General features: G+C 40.4%; 1 protein-coding gene across 1 annotated transcript; it reads left to right on the top strand.

Moving 5' to 3' along the window:
• The first annotated feature begins 1,111 nt into the window (after positions 1-1,111).
• LOC107813490 (uncharacterized) lies at positions 1,112-2,654 on the top strand. Its single transcript, XM_075255611.1, has 2 exons — positions 1,112-1,170; positions 1,670-2,654. The coding sequence occupies exons 1-2, from the start codon at positions 1,112-1,114 to the stop codon at positions 2,652-2,654; spliced, it is 1,044 nt and encodes a 347-aa protein (XP_075111712.1).
• Positions 2,655-18,944: the final 16,290 nt, after the last annotated feature.

The raw sequence follows: 18,944 nt of genomic DNA, 5'->3' as shown, positions 1-18,944 counted from the left end.
TATACTTTGCTCGAATTATAACTCCATCTTATTATTTGGTTTCATTAAATACATGATGCATTCAAATTTCTTGCTTATCGCATTCGATGGCAAATGGACAGCAGATTTCAAGTACTTAGATCATAAAACAAAGCTTCTCCTTATAAATGATGGGACTTCGTTTGAAGAATCCATGAGTAAAATTTTTGAAGTTATGGAGTTCAACAACAACAAGTTTGAAGCAAAAGTATGGCTTAATATCAACCTAGGTACTGCTAAGGGAATACAAGTGACAAAAGATGAAGATCTTAGCTTGTGTATGATGCTTTTAAAAAATAATCCATACTATAAAAGTTCCAAATTTATTTTTGAAATATCAGAAATACCAGATCAACAACCAGAAAGTAGTGCAATAATGGAAATTGCCAATCATCAATTATTGCACAGAAACACATATGTTCCGGAAGAGCAAGTACTGCTGATATCGGAAGTAGCAGAAGAGCAGGAGATGCCAATTTATGACATTACAATGCAAAATGAAATTGTAATTCCTGTGGAAGATCAAGAGATTGAATCACTAGACACTATTGAAGGAAGAAAAAGGAAAGCAAAAGGAAAGGCAAAAGAATCCCCATCAATAATACTAAAGGAAAATGCATCATTGGATGATGTAAAACTCGGGTCAGTTTTTCAAGACAAAAATGCTATGATTAGATGTTTTTGCTTAGCGGCTATAAAGGAGCACTTTGAGTTTTATGTTAAGAGGTCAAGTAACACAAGATATTCTTTGGTATGTGCTGATGAAAAGTGTGGTTGGACTGTTCGAGGTTCAAGAATTAAACAATCAACACTTTTTAAAATAGTTAAATTTCAGAGAACACATGAGTGCTCGGTTGATATTAGAAAATCACACCAAAGACAAGCAACTTCTAATGTGATTAAAGATTATATGATTTACAACTTAAGGGACATAGTTACTGAAGTAAAGCCTAAGTTTGTCATTTCAGAAATGAAAAGAGCACATGGAATAGATGTTGGTTATGGAAAAGCATGGCATGCTATTCAAAAAGGCTTATCTTTATTAAGAGGAACAATTGAACAGAATTATGAGTAGCTGGCATCATATTTGTATATGATCGAACAAAAAAATACAGGATCATATACTAATATTCAAAGAGATGCAGAAAACAGGTAAATTTCTTATGTTTGTGTATAAAATAGAGGCCTTCAAAATTTAGTAATAAATTTTTGTCCAGTATATTATACTGAATTCTCGTGTGAATGTTTGTCCTCCAGTATGTTATACGGGATATTTTACGGGATGTTTGCCTTGTGTAAGCTTTTTCTCCAGTATATTTTACGGGATATCTGCCTTGTGTAAGCTTTTATGGGATGTACTCCAGTATATTTTACGGGATGTCTGCCTTGTTTAAGTTTTCTGTCCAGTATATTATACTGGATGAGTTCTGTTTAACCTAGAAGTTTGTTTTATTTGTCATTACTTTTTTGAGTGATTATTCGTCTTCTTTTTTATTATGTTCTTTAATCCAGTATATAATATTTGAGTTGTGTTTGATTTCAGTATATTTTAATGGAAGTCTGTCGTCTTTAAGCTTTTTGTGTAGTATGTTATTAGTATTCAATTTGTCATATGGTATAACTGAAAGTTATTTACTTTTCAATTGAATAGGTTTGTCTACATGTTTTTCATGTATGGGGCATCAATTTCTGGGTGGAAGTATTGTAGACCACTTATTGCAATTGATGGAACATTTCTAAAAAATAAATATAGAGGTGTTCTGTTAGTGGCTGTTACAAAAGATGCAAATAACCAGATTTTCCCTATAGCATTTGGGGTAGCGGATTCAGAGAATAACGAATCATATGAATGGTATTTCAGAGAATTAAGAAAAGCAATTGGGATTCGTAAGGATTTAATGTTTTTGTCATATCGACACAAGGCCATTGCAAATGGTATTGCAAAGGTTTTCCCTGAGTGCTACCATGGTATTTGCATATATCATTTAGAAAAGAATCTAAAGCAAAGAAGAGTGAGAAATACTGTACTAAACCTTTTTCAAAGTGCTGCAAGAGTATACCTTCAATCAGAATTTGATGACTTCATGTCCCAAATAGCTGTTGTTGATAAGAAAACATTTAATTATTTGATGGAGGAACCACCAGGAAGGTGGGCTCGTTCACATTGTCCGAGAAGACGATATGATATGTTAACAATAAATATTGTTGAGTCAATGAATAATGTATTGAGACGTGCAAGAGAATTGCCACTTTTAACAATGATGGATTTCATACAAGAAAAGTTGCAAAGCTGGTTCTATGAAAGAAGGACAAATGGAGAAGGAATATTCCGTGAGATATCAAATTGGGCAGAAGCAACATTGGAAGAAAAAATTAAACCAGCTTTTACATTTAGAGTATTGCCCATTGATCGACTCAAATTCAATGTGAAAGAAGGGGGTATGGAATTTATTGTTGATCTAGACAAAAGAACATGTGATTGTTGTCAATTTCAGCTAGATGAAATACCCTGTGAACATGCAATTGCTGCAATTGACAGTATATATCAAAAGAAATCGGCCTTTTGCTCAGCCTATTATTCAAGGGACTTTTGGTTGAAAGCATATGAAGGGCAAGTAAATTCTATAGGTGATTGATCAACATGGGTTATACCAGAAACTATTAAATCAGAAATCACTAAGCCTCCAGATGCAAAAGTAATGCTAGGAAGAAGATAGAAGAATCGACATGTTTCCGGTACAGAATACAAGAAGGAGCCAAAATGTGGTCGCTGCAAACAATATGGGCATAACAGAACAAATTGCACAAATGCTGCTGTAGTTCATCCTTATGCAAGAAAATACAGAGAAAAAATGATTGATTATACACAATAAGGTTGCATTGTCTGATATGAAAAATTGATTGTAATCCCGAATAATTTGTTTGGTATTCTTGTTTTTCAAAATATTATTACTGTTTTTTTTTGTTTCTTGATTTGCTGCAAAAAAAATCTTGTTTATGAAGTTCCAGTATAAATTACTGGACATATAATTTCCGAACATATACCTCCAACAAAATATATAGGAACATAATTTTAAATTATTTAATTCCAGTAAATTATTGTAATTACCAATTTTGCACTATTTTACACTTCTCCATTATAATATACTGGCTTATATCCCTTCATAAGTAGAATTTCCAGAATATTTTATATGGATTAACCAAAATTGGTCAAATTTAGCATAAAAATTCTGGATTTTTCAAGTCCAGTATTAAATACGGGACATAGTAGTTTAAAAATATATAACTGCAGTGTTATATACAGGAAATAAAAGATTAAATTATTTAATTCTACTAAATTGTACTAGATACCAAGTTTCCACTATTTTCCAGTTCTCCACTATAATATACTGCTTATATGCCTTTATAATTAGCATTTCCAGCATATTTTATAGGGAGTAACCAAAATTGGACGAATTTAGGATAAAAAAATCTGGATTATTCAAGTCCAGTATTAAATACAGGATATCATGTTTAAACAACATATAACTCCAGTGAAATATACAAGAAACAAAATAATAAATTATTTAATTCCAGTTTGTTCTAGACACCAAATTACCAATATTTTCCAATTCTCCATTATAATGTACTGGCTTATATCTCTTCATAAGTAACATTTCCAGCATATTTTATAGGGAGTAACCAAAATTGGATGAATTTAGGATAAACGAATCTGGATTATTCATGTCCAGTATGAAATAAACGATATCATGTTTTAATAAACTATAACTCCAATGTTATATACAGGAAACAAAATAATTAATTATTTAATTCCAGTAAATTGTTCTAGATACCAGGTTTTCAATATTTTTCGATTGTCCATTATAATGTACTGGCTTATATGCCTTCATAAGTAGCATTTCCAACATTTTATGGGGAGTAATCAAAATTGGACGAATTTAGGATAAAAGAATCTGGATTATTCAAATCCAGTATTAAATACAGGATATCATGGTTTAATAACATATAACTCCAGTGTAATATACAGGAAACAAAATAATTAATTATTTAATTCCAGTAAATTGTACTAGATACCAAGTTTCCATTATCTTCCACTTCTGCATTATAATATACTAGCTTATATGCCTTCATATGTAGCATTTCTAGCATATTTTATAGGGTGTAACTAAAATTGGACGAATATAGGATTAAATAATCTGGATTATTCAAGTCCAGTATAAATTACAGGATATCATGTTTTAATAACGTATAACTCCAGTGTAATATACAGGAAGCAAAATATTTAATTATTTAATTACAGTTAATTGTACTAGATACCAAGTTTTAACTATTTTCGACTTCTTATATGCCTTCATAAATGACATTTCCAGCATATTTTATAGAGAGTAACCAAATTTGGACGAATTTAGTATAAAAGAATCCGCATTATTCAAGTCCAGTATGAAATACAGGATATCATGTTTTAATAAACTATAATACCCGTGTAATATACATGAAACAAAATATTTAATTATTTAATTCCAGTAAATTGTTCTAGATATCAAGTTTCCAGTATTTTTCGATTCTCCATCATAATGTACTGGATTATATCCCTTCATAAGTAGCATTTCCAACATATTTTATACGGAGTAACCAAAATTGAACGAATTTAGGATAAAAGTATCTGGATTATTCAAGTCCAGTATTAAATACAGGATATCATGTTTTAATAAACTATAACTCCAGTGTTATATACAGGAAACGAAATAATTAATTATTTAATTAAAGTAAATTGTTCTAGATACCAAGTTTCCAATATTTTCCGATTCTCCATTATAATGTACTGGCTTATATTCCTTCATAAGTAGCATTTCCAACATATTTTATAGGGAGTAACCAAAATTGGACGAATTTAGGATAAAATAAGCTGGATTATTCAAGTCTAGTATGAAATACAGGATATCATGTTTTAATAAACTATAACTCCAGTGTAATATATAGGAAATAAAATATTTAATTATTTAGTTCCAGTAAATTGTTCTAGATACCAAGTTTCCAATATTTTCCGATTCTTCATTATAATGTACAGGCTCATATCCCTTCATAAGTAAAATTTCCAGCATATTTTTTAGGGAGTAACCAAAATTGGACGAATTTAGGACAAAAGAATCTGGACTATTCAAGTCCAGTATTAAATACAATATTTCATGTTTTAACAACATACATATTACGACCCGGATTTCCCACCATCGGGTGTCGTGATGGCGCCTCCTATCGGAGCTAGGCAAGCCAAATATTTAAAACACCTTTCTTGCTTTCTTTCAAACAATAAAATAAACGAGACAAAATTTAAGCGGAAGACTTTAAATCTAAAGCAACTGAAAACCAAAAGTGCGGAAGTTTAATACACATCACTACCCAAGGTCTGGTGTCACTGGCTCACGGACTACTACAGAATACTACAAACAATGTCTGAAAGGGAAAACATCATGTTTGTCTGATACAAGATGAACAAACGGAAACATGGAAAGGGGCTTCTGCCTGCGAACGCCAGCTAGGCTACCTTGAGAGTCCCTGGACTGAAGATAGCTCCCAGAAGTCCTACTGTTGTGGTCCGTAAGCTGCTCCCTGATCTGTGCACAAAATGCACAGAGTGTAGCATCAGCACAACCGACCCCATGTGCAGGTAAGTGCCTGGCCTAACCCCGACGAAGTAGTGACGAGGCTAAACAGGACCTACCACAATTAACCTGTACAGATATATATAACGAGTGCAAGAAAACAATAACAAGATAATACAAAGTAAGGCTGGGAGGGGACATGCTATCGGGGAGTAACAAATAAAAATAAAATATCGGAAATAAACAGAAGAAACTCCGGTTTCCATGATATATATATATATAGTGGACGACGTGCCACACGATCCCATATTATCATATATAAGTGGACGGCGTGCCACACGATCCCATAATATAGTATATAAGTGGACGGCGTGCCACACGATCCCATAATATAGTATATAAGTGGACGGCGTGCCACACGATCCCATAATATAGTATATAAGTGGACGGCGTGCCACACGATCCCATAATATAGTATATAAGTGGACGGCGTGCCACACGATCCCATAATATAGTATATAAGTGGACGGCGTGCCACACGATCCCATAATATAGTATATAAGTGGACGACGTACCACACGATCCCATAATATAGTATATAAGTGGACGGCGTGCCACACGATCCCTATTTCCATATACCACGTGGTAGGCGTACCACCCGTTCCCATTTCATCTTTATCACAGTGCACAATATGTCACCGGCAACGGAGGCCAATAACCAAGTGGACGGCGTGCCACACGATCCCATAATATAGTTCATAATATCTGACTTCATATAGTAGACCCCTTCAGGGAAGAATAACAACTCAATACCTTTAACCCGGCAAGGGTACAACTAACAGCCCAAAATATCCCAACAAGGGAGAGTATATATATCAGTCTACACATCCCGGCAAGGGAGTAATCACAACACATTCTCATTTTAAATCACTTCTTCCTCAACTAACACATTCATGTTCGAGCTAACACTCCAAGAGTACACCAATCACAATTCTACCTCAACCGTTCACATCATATGAAACTCATCAAATAAACAAGGAGCTTGTGTCACATTATTCGAATTAAAAGCAATCAAGACTCACGGTCATGCTAGACTCCGGTGCATAGATAACCGTCACCATGCTTAAACACCGTACTCCACATTTGCAAGTAGCAAATATCATCCTAATCCTATTCCCTCGAGCGAAAGTTAGAACAAACACTTACCTCGAATGCTCCAAACTTAACTCACGCTTCTAGTATAGCTTTACCTCTTGATTCCACCACCAATCCGCTCGAATCTAGTCATAATTTTCTCAATCACATTAATAATTACTAAATGGATCAATCCCAATGCATGAAAATAAGTTTTACAAGGTTTTTCCCAAAAAGGCCAAAGACACCCCCGGACCCACGTGGTCGAAACTCGAGGTTCGGACCAAAACCCGGTTACCCATTCTCCCACGAATCCAAATATATGCTTTGTTTTGAAATCGGACCCCAAATTGAGGTCCAACTCCTCAATTTGTAGAAAACTTAGGTTCTACCCAAAACACCCAATTTTCCCCCATGAAAATCCTTGTTTTGAAGTTGTAATCATGTTAAAAGATGTTAATAAGTGAAGAAAATGAGTAGAAATCACTTACCAATCATTTTGAAGAAGAAAAGTTGTTTGGAAAATCGCCTCTTAGGTTTTGGGTTTTTGAAAAGTGGAAAAATGACTAAAAATCCTGAATTTATACATTTTGCTAGGGGTTGGCGCGGACCGCACAGAAATGCACCGCGGCCGTGCCGAGGGAGGGGAGAAGTGGGCTCTCTCTGAACCCACCCAACGCGGACCACACTGATTTGGTGCGCGGCCGCGCTGGTCGACCCTCTGAACCCCACCATGCGGACCGTACAGAAAAGCACCGCGGCCGCGTGGCTGCCAGCGCGGACCGCGCGGAAATGGCCGCGGCCACGCTGGGCTTGCAACATCCGAACATGTATATTTTTCTAAGTCAAAAACCTCCCGGGCCCTACTCAAAACTCACCCGAGCCCTCGGGGCTCCAAACCAAACATTCATATGATCTCGAAAACACCTTACGGACTTACTCGTGCGATCAAATCGCCAAAATAACATCATATACATAGGATCAAGCCTCAAAATACATGATTTTCTTTCAACTTTCATAAAAACTCAAATTCCCCATTTTAAGTCCGAAACATGTCATATGACATCCGTTTTTAGCCAAACTTTACAGATAGTGCTTAAAACATATTTAAGACTCGTACCGGGCGTCGGAACCAAAATACGAGCCCGATACCACAGTTTTCTGATCAATTTTCTTCTTCATTTTCCTTAATTAATTTCAGAAAACAATTTCACACAAAAATTCATTTCTCGGGCTTGGGACCTCGGAATTTGATTTCGGGTACACGCCCAAGTCCCATATTTTTCTACGAACCCTCCGGGACCATCGAATCACAGGTCCGGGTCCGTTTTACCCGAAATATTGACCAAAGTCAGTATTATGCATATTAATATCAAAATTCATCAAATTTTTCACAAAATTCGCATATTCTAACATAAAAACTTTCCGGCTATGCGCCCGAACTGCGCACACCAATCGAGGAAACTAAAAGCGAGGTTTTCAAGGCCTCGAAAGCGCGGAACAAGTAAGAACTACGGTGGTGACCCTTCGGGTCGTCACATTCTCCACCTCTAAAACAACCGTTCGTCCTCGAACGGACAAAAGAAAGAAGTACCTGAGTCGGGAAATAAATGAGGATAACGGCTCCGCATATCGGACTCGGACTCCCAGGTCGATGCCTCAGGAGGCTGACCTCTCCACTGAACACGCACCGAAGGAAAACTCTTCGACCTCAACTGTCGAACCTGCCAGTCTAGAATAGCCACCGGCTCCTCCTCATATGACAAATCCTTTTCCAATTGGACAGTGATGAAATCTAACACGTGCGATGGATCTCCGCGATACTTTCGGAGCATAGATACATGAAACACGGGATGCACAACTGACAAGCTAGGTGGCAAGGCAAGTCTATAAGCCACCTCTCCCACACAATCAAGAATCTCAAATGGACCGATGAACCTAGGGCTGAGCTTGCCCTTCTTCCCAAATCTCATCACGCCCTTCATAGGCGATACACAGAGCAATACCCACTCCCCAACCATGAAAGCAACATCTCTGACCTTGCGGTCTGCATAACTCTTTTGTCTGGACTGAGCCGTACGAAGTCTATCCTGAATAATCCTGACCTTGTCCAAGGCCTCCGGAACCAGATCCGTACCCAATAATCGAGCCTCTCCCGGCTCAAACCATCCAACTGGAGACCGACATTGCCTACCATACAACGCCTCATACGGAGCCATCTGAATGCTGGACTGGTAGCTGTTGTTGTAGGCGAACTCTGCTAAAGGGAAAAACTGGTCCCATGAGCCTCAAAAATCAATGACACAGGCTCGGAGCATATCCTCAAGAATCTGAATAGTCCTCTCGGACTGACCGTCCGTCTGGGGATGAAATGCTGTACTCAACTCAACCTGGGTGCCCAACTCTCGCTGATCGCTCTCTAGAAATGCGAGGTGAACTGCGTACCCCGATCCGAGATGATAGATAGCGGCACCCCATGAAGGCGAACAATCTCCCTGATATAAATCTCGGCTAACCTTTCGGACGAATAGGTGGCTACAACAGGAACAAAATGCACTGACTTGGTTAGCCTATCAACAATGACCCAAACTGCATCAAACTTCTTCCGAGTCATTGGAAGTCCAGTAATGAAATCCATCGTAATCCTCTCCCACTTCCACTCGGGAAATGCAATCCTCTAAAATAGACCACCAGGTCTTTGATGCTCGTACTTAACCTGCTGACAATTCAAACACCGAGCGACATGCGTAACGATGTTTTTCTTCATCTTGCGCCACCAATAGTGCTGCCTCAAATCCTAATACATCTTCGCGGCACCCAGGTGAATAGAATACCGAGAACTGTTGGCCTCCGCTAAGATCAACTCTCGAATCCCATCAACATTGGGCACACAAACTCGCCCCTGCAATCTCAATACGCCATTATCATCCAAAGTTACTTTCTTGGCACCTACATGCTGCACCGTGTCTCTCAAGACACACAAATGAGGATCATCGAATTGCTGATCACGGATACGCTCCAATAATGAAGAACGAGCGACCGTGCAAGCTAATACTCGACTAGGCTCAGAAATGTCCAACCTCACAAACTGATTGGCCAAAGCCTGAACGTCCAAAGCAAGTAGTCTGTCACCGACCGAAATATAAGCCAGACTGCCCATACTGACTGACTTCCTACTCAAGGCATCGGCTACCACATTGGCCTTTCCCATGTGAAATAAGATAGTGATGTCATAACCTTTCAACAATTCCAACCACCTCCTCTGCCTTAAATTCAACTCCTTTTGCTTGAACAAATACTGAAGACTCTTATGATCCGTGAACACCTCACACGCCACACCATACAGATAGTGCCTCCAAATCTTCAATGCGTGAACAATGACTGCCAACTCCAAATCATACACTGGATAGTTCTTCTCATGAACCTTCAACTGCCTCGAAGCATAGGCAATGACCTTGCCATCCTGCATCAACATTGCACCAAGTCCAATACGAGATGCATCACAATAGACTGTATAGGGCCCTGAACCTGTGGGCAAAACCAACACCGGTGTCGTGGTCAGAGCTGCCTTGAGCCTCTAAAAGCTCGCCTCACACTAATTTGACCATTTGAACTGGGCACCTTTCTGGGTCAATCTGGTCATAGGGGCTACAATGGATGAAAACCCCTCCACGAACCGACGGTAGTAACCTGCTAACCCCAGGAAACTCCAAATCTCCGTAGCTGAAGCTGGTCGAGGCCAGTTCTTGACTGCCTCTATCTTCTTTGGGTCTACCTGAATACCTGCTACTGATACGACATGACCCAGGAATGCGACCGAACTCAGCCAAAACTCGCACTTCGAGAACTTAGCATACAACTGACTATCCTTCAGGGTCTGAAGAACCGCTCTGAGGTGCTGCTCATGCTCCTCCTGACTGCAGGAGTATATAGGAATATCATCAATGAAGACTATCACGAACAAGTCCAAATAAGGTCTGAACACTCGGTTCATCAACTCCATGAACGCTGCTGGGGCATTAGTCAATCCAAATGACATGACCAAAAACGCATAGTGCCCAGACCGAGTGTGAAATGCTGTCTTAGGGTCATCAGACGCTTTAATCCTCAACTGGTGGTAGCCAGATCTCAAATCTATCTTTGAAAACACCCTCGCACCCTGAAGCTGGTCGAATAAATCATCGATCCTCGGCAGTGGGTACTTGTTCTTAATCGTCACCTTGTTCAATTATCGGTAATCAATGCACATCCTCATCGAACCATCCTTTTTCTTCACAACTAGCACCGGTGCGCCCCAAGGTGAAACACTGGGTCTAATGAAACCCTTCTCAAGCAAATCTTGAAGCTGACCCTTTAACTCCTTCAATTCTGGCGGCGCCATACGACACGACAGAATGGAAATGGGCTGAGTGCCCGGAGCCAGATCAATACAAAAATCAATATCCCTGTCGGGCGGCATGCCCGGCAGGTCTGAAGGGAAGACCTTGGGAAACTCCCGAACAATAGGAATAGAATCAATAGACGGGACCTCAGCGCTGGAGTCGCGAACATAAGCCAGATACGCTAGACACCCCTTCTCGACCATGCGTCGAGCCTTCATATAAGAAATAACGCTGCGAGAAGAATGACCAGGAGTCCCTCTCCATTCTAAATGGGGCAAATCCGGTAAGGCTAAGGTCACGGTCTTGGCATGACAATCCAAGATCGCATGATACGGGGACAACCAATCCATCCCTAATATGACGTCGAAATCTACCATATCCAAGAGCAACAAGTCAACACGGGTCTCAAGACCCCTGAATACCGCAACACATGAATGATGAACCCGGTCCACCACGATAGAATCCCCCACTGGCGTAGACACATATACAGGAATACTCAAGGCCTCACTAGGCATAACCAAATAGGGTGCAAAATAGGACGACACATATGAATACGTAGATCCGGGATCAAATAACACAAAAGCATACCTATCAAAGACCAGAAAAGTACCTGTAATCACAGCATCTGATGACTCAGCCTCTGGCCTGGCTAGAAAGGCATAACAACGGGGCTGGGCCCCACCTCCCTGAATCATATCCCTGGGACGATCTGCTGCTAGCTGACCCCTACCTCTAGCGGTCTGAGCTCTACCTCTAAGACCTCTACCTCCACCTCTATGTCCTCTACCCCCGCCTCTAGCTGGTTGGGCAGGCTATGGGGTAACTGGTGCCTGGATCATCGGGCGAGGACCCTGTTGCTGCGAGCTGCTGGAAGCTCGAGGGCAATATCTGGCAATGTGACTCACATCGCCACAAGTATAACAAGCCCTCGGCTGCTGAGAATAACGAAGTGGTGGTGCATTGATAGGTGCTGATGGTGAACTGAAGAGCTGCTGGTCAGAATACTGCGGCTGAGAACCACGACCACCTGGTGTACCATGAGAAGCTTGGAGAGCTGACTGAAAGGGCCTCGAAGGATGGACTCTACCATAAGAATCCCTACCTCCAGACGAGGTACCACTGAATCTACCAGAATGACGGGGCCTCTTATCAGACCCATGACCACCTCCCTGAGCAAGTGCCATCTCTATCTGGCGGGCACCATCTGCCGCCTCCTGAAATGAAATCTCACCACCGGCACTCATGGCCATCTGAACACGGATCGGCTGGGCCAAACCTCCAATAAACCTCCGCACCCTCTCTCTATCAGTGGGGAGGATCACAATGGCATGACGAGCAAGATCAATGAACCAGGTATCATAGTGGGTGACCGTTATAGGATCCTGCTGGAGACGCTCAAACTGCCTGCGAAGAGCATCTCGTAGAGTAACTGGAAGAAACTTCCCCAGAAATAACTCTAAAAGCTGATCCCAGGTCAATGATGGCGACCCTGCTGGCCTGGCTAAACAGAAATCCCTCCACCAAGTCTTGGCGGATCCTACCAGGCGAAAAGTGGCGAAGTCGACCCCATTGGTCTCTACAATGCCCATAGTCTGTAGAACCTCATGACAGCTGAATATGAAATCCTGAGCATCCTCTGAGGGGGTGCAACTATATGTGGTTGCGAAGATCTTGGTGAAACGATCAAGCCTCCCCAAAGCATCCGCGGACATAGCCGCACCATCGTTGGACTGAGCCGCAATACCTGGCTGGGCTGCCACAGCTAATTGAACTGCCACGATTGGCTGAACTACTAGAACCTGAGCCTGAGGAGCTACCAGCTCTGGAGTATGAGTATCGGGAGTCTGAACTCCTCCCCCAGCCTGAGATGTGGCTGGAGCTATGGGAAGCAAACCCGCTCTAGAAATGCCCTCCATAAAGCCTACCAGTCGGACCAAAGCGTCCTGAAGCACTGGAGTGGCTATGAAACCCTCTGGAACTTGAGCTGGGCCCACCAGAGCTGCTGGAGCTGGAACCCCTTCGTCGTAGTCAACATGAGGCTCCACCTCTGGGACTGCCACTCGGGGCTGAGCTCTGCCCCGGCCTCGGCCTCTGGCATGGCCTCGGCGTCGCCACCTGCTCCTGATAGGAGTTGCTGCTGGGGGCTCGGGCTACTGCGCGGTATAATATAAAGCACATGTCCTCACCATCTGCGAAAGAACAGAGTGGAAAGACAATCAGTACTTGAGAAACAGAATCGAACGACAAGAATGAACAAGGTGAAGTTTTCCTAACTCAGTAGCCTATGCGGGATAAATACAGACGTCTCCGTACCGATCCCTCAGACTCTACCGAACTGTCCGTGGGTTGTGAGACCTAAGTAACCTAGTGCTCTGATACCAACTTGTCACGACCCAGATTTCCCACCATCGGGTATCGTGATGGCGCCTACTATCGGATCTAGGCAAGCCAAATATTTAAAACACCTTTCCTGCTTTCTTTAAAACAATAAAATAAACGAGACAAAATTTAAGCGGAAGACTTTAAATCTAAAGCAACTGAAAACCAAAAGTGCAGAAGTTTAATACACATCACTACCCAAGGTCTCGTGTCACTAGCTCACGGACTACTACAGAATACTACAAGCAATGTCTGAAAGGGAATACATCATGTTTGTCTGATACAAGATGAACAAACAAAAACATGGAAAGGGGATTCTGCCTGCGAACGCCAGCTATGCTACCTCGAGAGTCCCTAGACTGAAGATAGCTCCCAGAAGTCCTATTGCTGTGGTCCGTAAGCTGCTCCCTGATCTGTGCACAAAATGCACAGAGTGTAGCATCAACACAACCGACCCCATGTGCTGGTAAGTGCCTGGCCTAACCCCGGCAAAGTAGTGACGAGGCAAGACAGGACCTAACATAATTAACTTGTACAGATATATATAACGAGTGCAAGAAAACAATAACAAGATAATACAAAGTAAGGCTGGGAGGGGACATGCTACCGGGGAGTAACGGATAAAAATAAAATATCGGAAATAAACAGAAGAAACTCCGGTTTCCATGATATACATATATATAGTGGACGGCGTGCCACACGATCCTATAATATAGTATGTAAGTGGACGGCGTGCCACACGATCCCATAATATAGTATATAAGTGGAAGGCATGCCACACGATCCCTTTTAACAATATATAGGTGGACGGCGTGCCACACGATCCCAATTCATCTTTATCACAGTGCACAATATGTCACCGGCAACGGAGGCCAATAACCAAGTGGACGGCGTGCCACACGATCCCATAATATAGTTCATAATATCTGACTTCATATAGTTGACCCCTTCAGGGGAGAATAACATCTCAATACCTTTAACCCGACAACGGTACAGCTAACAACCCAAAATATCCCTACAAGGGAGAGTATATATATCAGTCTACACATCCCGGCAAGGGAGTAATCACAACACATTCTCTTTTTAAATCACTTCTTCCTCAACTAACACATTCATGTTCGAGCTAACGCTCCAAGAGTACACCAATCACAATTCTACCTCAACCGTTCACATCATATGAAACTCATCAAATAAACAAGGAGCTTGTGTCACATTATTCGAATTAAAAGCAATCAAGACTCACGGTCATGCTAGACTCCGGTGCATAGATAACCGACACTATGCCTATACACCGTACTCCACATTAGCAAGTAGCAAATATCATCCTAATCCAATTCCCTCGAGCCAAAGTTAGAACAAACACTTACCTCGAATGCTCCAAACTCAACTCACGCTTCTAGTATAGCTTTACCTCTTGATTCCACCACCAATCTGCTCGAATCTAGTCATAAGTTACTCAATCACATTAATAATTACTAAATGGATCAATCCCAATGCATGAAAATAATTTTTACAAGGTTTTTCCCAAAAAGGCCAAAAACACCCCCGGACCCACGTGGTCGAAACTCGAGGTTCGGACCAAAACCCGATTACCCATTCTCCCACGAATCCAAATATATGCTTTGTTTTGAAATCGGACCCCAAATTGAGGTTCAACTCCTCAATTTGTAGAAAACCTAGGTTCTACCCAAAACACCCAATTTCCCCCATGAAAATCCTTGTTTTGAAGTTGAAATCATGTTAAAAGATGTTAAGAAGTGAAGAAAATGAGTTAGAAATCACTTACCAATCGTTTTGAAGAAGAAAAGTTGTTTGGAAAATCGCCTCTTAGGTTTTGGATTTTTGAAAAGTGGAAAAATGACTGAAAATCCTGAATTTATACATTTTGCTGGGGGTTGGCGCGAACCGCACAGAAATGCACCGCGGCCGCGCCGAGGGAGGGGAGAAGTGGGATCTCTCTGAACCCACCTAGCGCGGACCGCACTGATTTGGTGCGCGGCCGCGCTGGTCGACCCTCTGAACCCTACCACGCGGACCACACAGAAAAGCACCGCGGCCGCGTGGCTGCCAGCGCGACCGTGCGGAAATGGCCGTGGCCGCGCTAGGCCTGCAACATCTGAACCTGTATATTTTTCTAAGTCTAAGACCTCGCGGGCCCTACTCAAAACTCACCCGAGCCCTCGGGGCTCCAAACCAAACATTCGTATGATCTCGAAAACACCTTATGGACTTACTCGTGCGATCAAATCGCCAAAATAACATCAATACATAGGATCAAGCCTCAAAATACATGATTTTCTTTCAACTTTCATAAAAACTCAAATTCCCCATTTTAAGTCCGAAACACGTCATATGGAATCCATTTTTAGCCAAACTTCACAGATAGTGCTTAAAACATATTTAAGACTCGTACCGGGCGTCGGAACCAAAATACGAGCCCGATACCACAGTTTTCTGATCAATTTTCTTCTTCATTTTCCTTAATTAATTTCAGAAAACAATTTCACACAAAAATTTATTTCTCGGGCTTGGGACCTCGGAATTTGATTCCGGGTACACGCCCAAGTCCCATATTTTTCTACGGACCCTCCGGGACCGTCGAATCACAGGTCCGGGTCCGTTTTACCCAAAATATTGACCGAAGTCAATATTATGCATATTAATATCAAAATTCATCACATTTTTCACAGAATTCACATATTCTAACATAAAAACTTTCCGGCTACGCGCCTGAACTGCGCACGCAAATCGAGGCAACTAAAAGCGAGGTTTTTAAGGCCTCCGAAGCGCGGAACAAGGAAGAACTATGGTGATGACCCTTTGGGTCGTCACAATACAACTCCTGTGTAATATACATGAAACAAAATATTTAATTATTTAATTCAAGTAAATTCTACTAGATACCAAGTTTCCAATATTTTCCACTTTTCCATTATAATATATCCTTATATGCCTTCATAAGTATAGTATTTCCGGCATATTTTATAGGGAGTAACCAAAATTGGACGAATTTAGTATAAAAGAATCTAGATTATTCATGTCCAGCGTTAAATACAGGATATCATGATTGAACAATATATAACTCCAGTGTAATATACAGGAATTTTTTTTAATTATTTAATTCCACTAACTTATTCTTGATCCCAATTTTGCACTATTTTCGACTTCTCTCCATTAAATATAGTTGGATATATAGCTATCAATATGATATATGATATTGTTTGATTTTTCACATTTGTAACAGTAAAATCATAGTCATTATTAATATTTTCATTGAATTTAAAGAGATCAAAAGTAAGTTAGACAAATACATTAACAAAAAGAAATTATATTAATATAAACTAAAATTACATTGCCACCATTCAGATTCCAAGTACTTCCACAAAAACACAAAAAAAAAGAGCATAAAATAAAAAATTAATCAGAGTCACAAGAACTATCATCTATACTGCCACCATTATCCCCATATCGGACAATGATCTCCAACCTATCCAGCTTGTCCTTGAGTCTTCTTAAATCCCTTTCATATTTGTCCATAAACTCATCGAACTTGATCTCAAAGGCTTCGATGATATCTTCTTTGATTTGATCAACTATGGTTTTGATTGCTGCATCCATTTTTCCTTTTTTCTGTTTTGTCTAATAAAACTAGATGAGTTTGTGTGAATAAATCTGTAAATGATATGATACTTATATAGCGTAATTTTTTTTAAAACTGTATATGAAAAGACAGAAGGCAAATTGAACATCAGGGGTAAAAATAAATATTCATGAATCATAATTTAATGAAAATAGTGTAAATGTAATTATTACTTTAACACAACTTCCAATGTGAAATATAAATTAATTTTACTGGTTAAAAATGCATCAAACACTGCACCTCATAAAATACCATATTTATAATGTAATACAAAGCAATATGTATAATATTCGAGTAGTTTATTTTGGATAAAAAATTTCCAAGCTTTCCAAATTTCTTATTATATATATATAACTCCAGTATAACATACAGAAAAATTTCAAAAATTAGGCTCCAGTATAATGCATAAGTAAAAATGCTCTAATTACTATGATACAAGTCCCAACATATAATATAACTTGTGATTAAAAATGCACAAAAAACTGAACTCAATGGTTACTTAATGAAATTTATAGGTAATGATGAAATATTATAGCTAATAATGAAATATTATAGGCAAGTAAACTAGAGTCAGTAGTATATTGTCACGACCCGGATTTCCCACCATCGGGTGTCGTGATGGCGCCTACTATCGGAGCTAGGCAAGCCAAATATATAAAACATTTTTCCTGCTTTCTTCCAAACAATATAATAAACGAGACAAAATTTAAACGGAAGACTTTAAATCTAAAGCAACTGAGAACCAAAAGTGCGGAAGTTTGAACCAAAATGCTACCCAGAGTCTGGTGTCACTAGCTCACGGACTACTACAGAATACTACAATCAATGTCTGAAAGGAAAATACATCATGTTTGTCTGATACAAGATAAACAAACGAAAAACATGGAAAGGGACTTCGGCCTGCGAACGCCAGCTAGGCTACCTCGAGAGTCCCTGGACTGAAGATAGCTCCCAGAAGCCCTACTGCTGCGGTCCGAAAGCTGCTCCCTGATCTGTGCACAAAAATGCACAGAGTGTAGCATCAGCACAACAGACCCCATGTGCTGCTAAGTGCCTAGCCTAACCCCGGCGAAGTAGTGACGAGACTAGATAGTACCTACCACAATTAACCTGTATAGATATATATACAACAAGTGCAAGAAAACAATAACAAGATAATACAAAGTAAAACTGGGAGGGGACATGCTATCGGGGAGTAACAGATAAAAATGAAATATCGGAAATAAACAGAAGAAACTCCGGTTTCCATGATATATATATATATATATATATATATAGTGGACGGCATGCCACACGATCCCATAATATCATATATAAGTGGACAGCGTGCCACACGATCCCATAATATAGTATATAAGTGGACGGCGTGCCACACGATCCCATAATATAGTATATAAGTGGACGGTGTGCCACACGATCCCATAATATAGTATATAAGTGGACGGCGTGCCACACGATCCCATAATATAGTATATAAGTGGACGACGTGCCACACAATCCCATAATATAGTATATAAGTGGACGGCGTGCCACACGATCCCTTTTAACAATATATAGGTGGACGGCATGCCACACGATCCCTTTTAACAATATATAGGTGGACAGTATGTCACCGGCAACGGAGGCCAATAATAAGTGGACGGCATGCCACACGATCCCATAATATAGTATGTAAGTGGACTGTGTGCCACACGATCCCATAATATAGTATATAAGTGGACGGCATGCCACACGATCCCTTTTAACAATATATAGGTGGACGGCGTGCCACACGATCCCAATTCATCCTTA

The sequence above is a fragment of the Nicotiana tabacum genome, chromosome 6 (assembly GCF_000715075.1).
Source record: "Nicotiana tabacum cultivar K326 chromosome 6, ASM71507v2, whole genome shotgun sequence".
NCBI lineage: Eukaryota > Viridiplantae > Streptophyta > Magnoliopsida > Solanales > Solanaceae > Nicotiana > Nicotiana tabacum.
This window is presented reverse-complemented; position numbering and strand designations above follow the sequence as displayed.